Source organism: Quercus suber, unplaced genomic scaffold (genome assembly GCF_002906115.3).
Source record: "Quercus suber isolate HL8 unplaced genomic scaffold, Cork oak 2.0 scaffold_838, whole genome shotgun sequence".
In the NCBI taxonomy this organism is placed as follows: domain Eukaryota; kingdom Viridiplantae; phylum Streptophyta; class Magnoliopsida; order Fagales; family Fagaceae; genus Quercus; species Quercus suber.
Genome location: NW_027070268.1, coordinates 248,841 through 259,800, shown reverse-complemented (window position 1 = coordinate 259,800; position 10,960 = coordinate 248,841). Strand labels below are relative to the sequence as shown.

Sequence of the window (10,960 nt, the reverse complement as noted above, 5' to 3'; positions counted from 1 at the left end):
GTCGAAAGAGGCTTTTGGATGATTTTTTTGAGATTGCTAACAAACAGAGAGAATTAAATTCAATTAGCTAGATGAGTAAAGCATAGTGAGGAATTAGGTGAAATCAATTTCCTAGAAGTTTTCTTCCCATTAATTTGATCTTCGAACAACATTTTTTTTCTCTGCATATTTTCTTTATATTGATTTTATTTTAAATTCCAATTACAAAAACCTTAGTGACTTCTCTAGATAAAATCGAGATTAGCATAATTTTTGTATTTGTTAAAAGTAAGTTACCAATGCCTGAGGACGATACTCTTATCATCACTTTACTATAAAACTACGATACTGTGCACTTGCAGTTTTGCACCGATCACATTTCATTCTAGGACTGTTTTTGTTTCTTCTTTAAAAAAAAAAAAAAAAAAAAAAAAGAAGGAAAAAGGGAAGCAAATTGTGTTTTGCACTATTTTATTGGATTTGAAATCAAGATTGGCCAATTTGTTTTTGCATAACATGTTTATGTACCTTGTTTAGCTTTGATGAGCTTATTTATTGCATTTTACTAGTTTGAGCTTTGTAGTGCATGTTGTGTGGGAAAGATGTTTATAGTTTTTGATCATTTTGTCTTGATCTTGAAGTCACATTCCTTTGTTTATCATATTTGATTCTTTTGAGAAAGGCATAAATAATCATCTCACCACTGTTTATTAGCCAATCATGAACACCTTAGTGCATATCGTAAGATTTTGTGCTCACGAAAGTGTAGCACATGAACAAAAAGAACATAAGGTGTAGCCTCGATTTAAATGCTAAAATTGATGTGTACATTATTGGACTATAATTAAATCAATCAAATAAAATTAGTGTGTACATTATCCCGGCTATTTTTAATAAGTTTCTGCTAAAATAATATTGGTGTATACATTATAAGGCAAATCAAGAAACTTACATGATTGCAAGCTTTTATTCTAGGAGATGTGAGAGTTATATGATGTAACTATTAGGTAATATTCTCTCTCAAATTCTATGTGATGAATTTTGTAGACTTTGTGCTTGATTTCTATTTATATATCACCTCACATGTATCTTAAGTTTTTGCTAGTTGCACACATTACACAAGTTACTCTTTGCTAAACTTTGTACATGTTATGGTGTGTGATTTTGGTTTGGCCGACCAAGTTTGAAAATTCCTTGAGTTTTATGCAAAACATGTTTGAAGCTTGAGAATTTAAGAAAACTTGATTGAAAATTTTAATTTTGGGAAATCTGGGTTCAAAACAAGTGTTTTTTGAAAAGTATTTCATCTCATACTCATGCATTTTATTCATTATATTCAATACTTTGAGGAGTTGTTGCAGAAAATTGCTCTGTTTTTCAAAAAATAGTGTTTTCAAGATTTTCGATTGATCGAACTTGTTTTTTGACCAATCGAAAATGTGATTAAATTTTTGGTCAGCTTCTATCTGTTTCGACTTATTGAACTTAATTTTCGATTGATCGAAAATCGTATGGAGAGTTTTTTAAAAACCTTTAGCTTTTCACATGTTCATCACTATTTCAACTTTTTCAAAAGCTTTTCTCTCTCTATCCAATCGATCAAGGCTACCAATCAAGTTTTTTGTTGTTTTGCTCCGATCTTTTTGCAAGGTTTTTCTCTCCCAAGGTTGATAAGACCATTTTACCCTTCCTTTTTATTTATTTTCAAGTTTCTTGCATTTTTCATGCATTTCTTTGAGAAATTTCGAACCTATGCATAATTGGTTTTTTGATGATTCAAGCCTTATTTCTTGAAATTGATCAATGGGTTTTTGTTGGAAGATGTTATAAACATGATATGTGGTGTTTAATTTGATCAATTTGATGTACTGTGAGAACTTGAAATTTCTAGGGCTTGAAACTACCCAATTTGGGGATTTTGTTCAAATTGAGTTTAATTGATGAAATTGGCTTGTTGGATTGATTAAATTGATCATTATAAACTGTTTTCTAACTTCTGTGATGATCAATTGGTCAATTTGGTACAAATTGAACAAGTGGTTTTTCAAATTTTGGGGTTTTTGATATAAACTCTATGCTCAAGCCAATTTTGTGATTCTAAACTTAAATTGAACTTGTTCTCACTGCATCAGAGCATGCATCATGACATTTATCTGCTCATGCATCATATAGATTGTTATTTCTATATATATATATATATTTTTTGGTGCTAACTTGCAATTTGCCCTTGGTTTTTCTTTTTGTTCTTTTTGATCTTTCTCTTGTGTCTTTGTCCTTACCCTAGCACCATGCCTAGGAAGACTAGAGCCCATAGGACACCCTCCTCTTCTTCTACTCCTTCCTTTGTGGGTGCCTTCTTTAGGAGTGAGAAAAACCGTGAGCTTTATGAGACTCTAAACCTTAAGAGAAAGATTCGGGTTGAGCGTAAGGTTTTATTAGATGAGCTTGATCCTGCCATTAGGGCAAACTTTAAGCAACGAGGTTGGTTGCCACTTTTGGATATTGATTATCCTCCTCTTGCTACCCTGATTAGAGAGTTCTACTCGAACCTCTCTATCCACATCTATGATTCCAACACTTTGGAAAAGAGTTGGATACGAGGTGTAGAGTACATCATTACTCCTAGAATGGTGGCTGATGCTCTTGGGGTACCTGTGGTCCAGCACCTTGTCTATTCCTATGATGAGTCTCCTCCCTTGGACGACATTATGTCTTACATCACTGGGTCTTTTATCCGGTGGGGTTCTGATCCTCAAATCACTTCTGCTGAGCTCACTGAGACTACCTATCTTTTTTTTAGGATATCATGTCATTCTTTGTGACTTATCTCTCATCTGCACACCATTTCTTTGGAGCGATGTGCATTTTTGTACGCTCTTGTTACGAATGCTCCTATTAGTTTTTCTCATTTGTTTCTTCATTCTTTGAATGAAGTTTATAGGAGTTCCTTGACCACTGATGCTCTTTTTCATCCTGTTTTCATTCATAGGATTTTGTTGTTTTTGGGTTTAGATGACTTCCCCGCTTCTGAGCCGGTACACATTATTGCTCCCATAGGTGCCACTTTTCGTAGACAGAGGGTTGCTCAGATGAGAGAGACCTTTAAACGCCCTCATGTGAGTCTTCTAGTACTGCACCCCCTCATTCTTCTATAGGTAATACTTCTGGTGAGGCGTCTGCTGATCCTATTGGTGTTGCTACGGTTCCTCCACCATCTACTTCGGATGACTTTGACATTTATTGTACTTTGGAGACTGTCATGACCGTTTAAGCGGATCAGGTTAGATTTTGGTATACATGTTTGATGAGCTCCGTGCTTTGCGAGCAAATTTGGCACATCTTTGACGTTCACCTTCACCACCTCCTTTTGATGATGGATTTTGATTGCCCTTTGGCATTCCGTCACAAAAAGAGGGAGTAGTTTTGGACACTTGTAGAGTTTTTTTTTAGTTAGGGGGAGATTTTTATTTTATGGAGCTTGTGGAGTTTAGATTGTATCTAGGTGCTTCACTGTGTATGTATCCTTTTTTGGCTCTTGATGTATTGTTTTTGGGCTATTCATGTTAGGGGGAGATACATTGTTATCTATGTTTCTTGTTTCACTACTCATTGATTTATATTTATGAGTTATCATGATATATGTCTTTGTTTTGTGTTTTGTGTTTTGTGAAGTCAAGAATTTATTTTTGTTTTACTTGTATTTTCCACACATGCGTTTATGCGTTTGTTGAGTATTTCAAGAAATATACAGGTTGATTCAATCCTACTACTGTCTACATTTGCAACTGATGGATAGTAGTTAGGTTGGATTATTTTGTAATGGGCATTATTTTTGTAAAGGGCTTTTACTTGTAACTTTGAGAATTGCGTTTGTGTTTTGTCACGAATTGCCAAAGGAGGAGTTTGTTAGGTTCTTAGTACTTAGGAACTAATGTATTAGAACTCTAATCTGTATTGTTGGCAAACCATGATCAAAACAGGTTGTTAGTCTTGTTTTAGACTTGCTCAAACCATGATCAAAAGGAATACCTCAAAAAAAGCTTTCCAAGCTTGATTTTGACAATTCCTCACAGTCAAATCTATCACAATTCAATAAAATAGTGATTAGCAATGTTAAACTAAAAGGATTGGAGCTAGAAAAGGTCCCAATAAACCAATATTGACTTGAGGGTGCTTTCTGAAAATATCCCTTTCGATTCACTATTTTCTAGTGAATCTCAAGTTTTTCCCATGAGATTTCTATGTGTTTTGAAAATGTACCATGTAAGGCTTTATATAGTGGAAAAAAAATGGGGTTAGGAGATGCTCCTAGATTGTGTGGGATTCATTCCAAACCTCAGCTATTATTGCAAAAAACTTGTCTTTCTTATGCTTATGAAACCGAACCTGTGTACCCAAGAACGAAGTTGCGTACGCAAGCTTTGTCCCACGTACGTAGGCCACAGCCCATGTACACAGGCTGATGGCCACTTTGGTTATTTTATTTCCAAAAATAGATTTTTGCTCATTTAAAAGGTATATTTTCCATTTTAACTCTCCTTAAGTCAATTTAATATCTGATTAGGCTCTAAACTGGCCTTCGGCCTTAGAGTTTGAGTAGCATTGGAGAATGGGGGCCCGAGTCGTAAGGGGTACAAAATGCAGTGTCTATAGATATGATCATGAGTCAAAAACAATGTTACCTAGATTTGAATTATTCCTTGACTGTGACATAAATCTTCCAGAAGAATAGGAGAGAGATACAAATTGGGCCCTAACGGATTGGACAGATTATATGGACCCTGACGCTATGACCACGCTATTGGAAGATGCTATATGTAACTTAGAAGAAGAATACTGGGAAGCCTGCCAACATGCACTGAAGAATCCATATGAAGTAGGAATGGATGATGAAGATGATGAAGAGGGAGGAGTTCCCAATGATGACGATGAGGGCAGTGGCAGTGAAGATAGTAATAGTGATGACAATAAAGGTAGTGATAGTGATGACAGTGAGGACAGTGATGGTGGTGACAATAGCAATGATGACAGTGACAATGAAGGGAGTGACAGTGAAGACTATGATAGCCAAGACAATGATAATGATAGTGGTGAAGCCCCTAATGATAGAGAAGATGAAGATACGGGAGCTTTCTATGAAGATAACTCTTATGACAAGGGGGATTATTATGATGAAGACATTGAAGATGATGCAGAAGCTATAGGGGGAGATTATGATAAGTACCCATATGGGCGACCTTTGGATTGGAGTTGCATTACAAATGTCAGTCCAAAATTAGGCCCCCGATATGATAAGTATGGTAAGGAGTATGGTAAGGAGATTCTTGAGCTCGGTTCATTTAATAATTTGGAGTTTGGCTCATTGACTACATACACTGATGAAGAAGATGATATAGATTACAAGATTGGCATCGCTTGATAGAAATCTAATGATCCGTAGCTTTAGAAACTTATCCTTGGAGAGTCTTGAGGTTGAAGATGAAAGAATGGAAGGTGGTGAATCAAAGTACTTCCTTCAATACGTTCGCCCAAGCAATAGAGGGAGGCAAGATTTGTTTAGGGAGTGGATGGACAACATAGTGCGACTGGATGGCTATGTATTTGACAAGTCTGTAGATATGGAAGTTGATGGAAAAGGTCCATATTATATGGATGAAGACCCTAAAGTGTTAATGTTGAAAGAAGAAGGAACTCACTAGGAGCCAGCTGCCATCAACAACGCCACGACTAAGTTGAAGACCGCCCACCCCATGGAAGACCCTTTGGAGAAGACCTAGACCACCAAGCCATTTGCTCCTACTAAAAGCGTTGTTTCCATCCCCATTGAGTCAGTCTCTGCTAATATCGCTATTCCTGTTGAGTTTATTTGTGATCATGTGTCTATTCCTATAGAGTCAGTTCCTATTGAGTCAGTTAAAGACTCTACCCCTTACAAAATAATTTATGATTCTGCTTATTTATTGGCTTTGAATGTTTTTATTTCAGAAATTAGTAACTTTTAATAATGGGGAATTAAAACAAGGACATATAGAACTTATAAAAGAAGAAACTCAATCTGTTAACTTGGGAACTGATGATGAGCCTAAGATGGTCCAAATTGGCAACACCCTAACTCCCTCCGAGAAGGATGCATTAGTAACACTGCCAAAAGAATTCAAAGAGGTGTTTGCATGGTCATACGAGGATATGCCAGGGATTGATACAGATATGGTACAACATTGCATTCCTACAAGCCCAAACATGAAGCCAAACAAGAAAAAGCTGAGAATGATAAAGCCAAAGTGGACTCTCAAGATCAAAGAAGAACTTGAGAAGCAGTATAATGTGGGATTCTTGAGGGTGGTAAACTACCTAAAATGATTAGCCAATGTGGTTACGGTACCAAAGAAAGATGGGAAGTTCTCACAGTATGGAATGAATAATGCCAAGAAGCCTTCGAGAAGATTAAGAGTTATTTGATAAAGCTAGCGATACTGGTTCCACCGGTACCCGAAAAGCCATTATTGCTATATCTCACAACCACAGACACAGCAATGGGGGCTTTACTTGCTCAATATCTAGAGGAGGCTAGAAAGGAGAATGCAATTTACTATATTAGCAAGAAGATGATGGCTTATGAAGAGATATGACTAGTTATGCATAATGGATGAGAAGAGGCTCAAAACCTTATATCACATCCAAGGTTACTAGAGGAGACTCAGAAAAGCTTTCAACAAGAAAGTAAGAGCTAAAGATTTGAAGACTGAAGACTTAGTGTTGAAGGAGATTCAAGCCCCGATCCAGGAAACGAATGGAAAATTTAAGCAAAATTGGGCTGGTCCATATATTACCAAGCAGATATATTCTGGAGGAGCAGCAAGGTTGATGGACTTAGATGCGAACCCTTTTACTAAGCCAACCAATATGGATCAATTGAAAAAATACCACGTCTGAGGTGGTAGTCTGAAGAATGGCCACGTCTGAGGTGGTTGTAAACTATTTCATTTTTCTTTCTTAGGTTCATCCTAAAAAAATAAAAATAAAAAACTGGCTTGCAGGCTGAAAACTTGAAAGGGCGATGTAGGCAAAAATTAAGGCTAAAAAAAAAAAAAAAACAACAACAAAAAAAGAGGTAGATTGAAAACCCAAAAGAGCGGTTTATGCAAAAGGAGAGTAAAAAAGAAAAAAAAGTGAGAGCGCCTGCTAGGTTGGAAACTCAAAAGGGCGGCCTAGGCAAAAATTAAGGCAAATAAAATAAACTACATGATAACCTGATCCTTCTACTAAGGAGGTATGTAGGCAACCATATATTGGTCCAATTACAACTTACCCAAACCCACCATTCACCCATTAAGCTTTATAATAATAAAAAAATTGCCAAACCAAATCATTTCATTCCACTAACACAAACCATGATTGTTTCATCAACATAAACATAAACATAAACCCAAACCTTAAACAAGACACAAACCCTAAACAAAACCATAAAACTGCAAGTCCTAAATAATTCCTAAAGCTAAGTGTTTCAAAATAACTTCCTAAGTAAACATGTTCAAAGCTAAAAAACAAAAGAATCAAGTCTTCTTCAGCCTTTTCTTCTTTGACTAGTCACTTGTCCTATTTGTGGCAACTAACCTATCATCTCTATCTCTTCTCTTGAATTCATAGTTATCATCCTCTTGTTTGTTCTTACCATCTCCAAGAAACGGTTTTCTCATAGAAACCATGTCAGTTTCTCTGTCCACAATCCTGTCCACCAATCAGTTAAAGTATTCCACAGTCATCCTATGAAAATGAACTTTAACAAAAGATTGATCAACTTGGTCAGCCATGTCCAAGCCTAGCATAATGTTCCTTACAGAAATAGGACTTGTGTACATAGGGATAAAAGGTTTTCTTCCTCTACCACCAGGCACCCCTTGCCCATACTAGAATTGCCTCAAGAGTTTGTCAGCCTTGTTGAAAGTTGCCCTCCTTAAGCCAACCAAGAAGATATGATCTGAACTCAGAGATCGCAAGAGAGGTGGTGGACACTTCCACTAATAACAGTTCCAACAAATTAAGAGGCTAGATTTCTTTTCTAAAAATTTCACTCAATCTTTCTCAGTCTGGCACTTGGTCTTGAGGACAGCCCTGCTTGGGAATTACTAGGACCATAATTGGCAACAGTGGGTGTAGCTATCATGTCCAATCTTTCCATTAACCATATCTACAAAGTCAAGAAACTCCCAAGGTAGTGTTGTGATTCTCCACCAAGAAATATAGAGTCCAACCCTAAAAGAGTTTCTGCCAAGATCAGAGAAGCAGGATTATCACCATCTCTAACTTGACCCATAACTCCTATGGCTCGAGCATCTACGAAGCCAGGTCTTCCAAATCGAAACAAGAAATTTCCCATTAAGCAAAGAGGTAAACTAAAGATTTTCAGCATGTTATCAGATACACCATGAGTACGTCGATGAGTAAGCCTCGTAACAACTGTGTGAAGATTCATCATGTGGCCTTCAATCATGCTACTGATAATTGAAACAGGAAGACCTAATGCATTGGATAAAATTTAACTGTACTTAGGATCACAAGAATCTGTTACAGAGTTTTTGCCAAACCCATAACCCAGGATGGCAAAATATTCTTCAATAGTAGGACAAAGTTCATCAGTACCAAACCAGAACATATGATCTTCAATGTCCCAAAACTTTACAATGGCACGAAGAAATTCCCAACTGATCTTGATGTTCCTTAGAGATTCAATTCCTTTAACATGAAGGCAGTGAAATTGGTCTTGGTTGCAAAATCAAAGCTACAAACCCATCTATTGATATCATGTGTGATTGAATGAAAAAGGGTTTTGATTGTTGGCTGTGAATGATTCTTATGTATGATTGCTATCACTTGATTGTTGTGATGTAGAGATTGTTTACAGATTTAATGTTAAGATAGTTTTTTTTTAATCTCCAATCATGTTTAAATAAGTCCAAAGAGTTAGAAGTTAACTAGGAAAGTGTTTCGTAGTCCAAAATGGATAAAAAGTTTATTTAAAAAAAAAAAACCCAAAAACGCATCAAAAAACACAAAAAGTTAGATTAAAATTGGGTGTGCCAATCGACGCCTATGACTTAAGCCTCTTTGGAGATTCCTTGTTGATCATCTCCCAAATCGAAGGAGAATGGCAAGCCCAAGACGGCAAGTTGATTCTGTATCAGAAATGTGTCAACCGCTTGATTTCGAAATTCTATGACATCACATTTGCCTATTTGCCCTGAGTGCATAACCAGTTTGTAGACATCTTGGCTAGCATGGTCAAGTTATCAGAAGGAGATGATATGCGGCAATTGCACATAGAAGTCCGTGGCGTTCCAGCCTATTGCTTGAACATTGAAGAATGCACGAGTGTCAAAGTCGAAGTTGACAAAAAGCCATGGTACCATGATATCAAGGCTTATATCAAGAATAGTGAATACCCGTCTAGTGCAACGAACAGTGAAAAAAAGTTTATCTGGCGCATGGCTTGCCAATTCTTCTTGAGTGGAGAAGTCTTGTACAAAAGGAACCACGATTCTACCCTACTTCGATGCATAGATGCCTCTAAGGCTAATCATCTGATGGAAGAGATGCATGAAGGCTTACTTGGAGCTCATGCTAATAGACCCCTATTGGCCCACAAGATTATGAGAGTTGGTTACTATTGGCTCACCATGGAAAGTGATTACATTAAACATGTGAGGACATGCCACCGTTGCTAGACCTATCAAGATAGGAAGAACGTTCCTCCTCAGCCTTTGCACTCTTTAGTAGCACCATGGCCCTTCTCAGCTTGGGGTATGGATATCATCGAACCCATGATTCCGAAAGCTTCAAATGGTCATGAGTACATCTTAGTGGCCATTGATTATTTTACAAAGTGGGTGGAAGCTGCTTCGTACAAAAGCGTCACTCAAGCAATGGTAGCCCGGTTCCTGCAACATAACATTATTTGCCGCTACGGCGTGTCAGGAGAGCTCATTACAAACAATGGGGCAAACCTAAATGGGAAAATGATCCAGCAACTCTGCCAATAGTTCAATATTGAGCGCAAAAATTTGTTTCCCTATCGCCTTCAAGTGAATGGTGCAGTGGAAGCCGCTAATAAGAACATAAAGAAAATCTTCATGAAGATGATAGACACATACAAGGATTGGCACAAGTACCTGCCGTTTGCTTTGTGCGCATATCACACTTCTGTTCGTACTTCCATAGGTGCGACCCCGTATTCATTAGTATATGGCATAGAGGCCGTCCTCCCTGCAGAGGTAGAGATCCCATCTCTCAAGATTTTATCTCAAGCAAAGCTGTCATAAGTTGAATGGACCCAGACCTGATATGAACAACTGAACATGATAGATGAAAAGTGCATGACTGCAATGTGCCATGGACAGTTGTACCAACGCCGCGTCGAATGAGCATTCAACAAGAAAGTCAGACCTAGGGTCTTCAAAGAAGACGATCTAGTCTTGAAGAAGCGTAATCATGCCATGCCTAATCACAGAGGAAAGTTTGCCCTAACTTATAAGGGCCCATATGTGGTAAAGAAGGCATTTTCTGGAGCAGCCTTGATTCTAGCCAACATGGACGAGCATGACTTCAATAAGCCCATCAATTCTGATGCCATCATCCGATACTTTGCATGAAGAAGCCTCTCAATGCACCTAGTTTCTATATTTTTATGTCAACCAAAAAAAAAAAAAAAAAAAAAAAAAAAAAAAAATCCTAGTTTCTATATTTTTATGTCAACCAAAAAAAAAAAAAAAAAAAAAAAGAACAAAAACGAAAAAAATATGTAAAAAGGTAGATTGAAAACCCGAAAGGGCGGTCTACGCAAAAGGAGAGCCAAAAGAAAGAAAGTGTGAGAAAATACAAAAAGTAGATTGAAAACCCAAAAGGACCGTCTAGGCAAAAATTAAGGCAATCAAAAGTCAATTGAACTACATGATGACCTGATCCTTCCTAGTGGAGGTATGTAGGC

General features: G+C 37.2%; 1 protein-coding gene across 1 annotated transcript; it reads left to right on the top strand.

The window, feature by feature from the left end:
• Positions 1-4,768: 4,768 nt before the first annotated feature.
• On the top strand, positions 4,769-5,398 carry LOC111983262 (uncharacterized). The gene has a single exon (XM_024014930.1). The coding sequence runs from the start codon at positions 4,769-4,771 to the stop codon at positions 5,396-5,398; it is 630 nt and encodes a 209-aa protein (XP_023870698.1).
• Positions 5,399-10,960: the final 5,562 nt, after the last annotated feature.

What these genes read in the sequence shown, in the direction of transcription:
- LOC111983262 (XM_024014930.1), top strand. Translation starts at nt 4,769, where the DNA reads ATGACCACGCTATTGGAAGATGCTATATGTAACTTAGAAGAAGAATAC.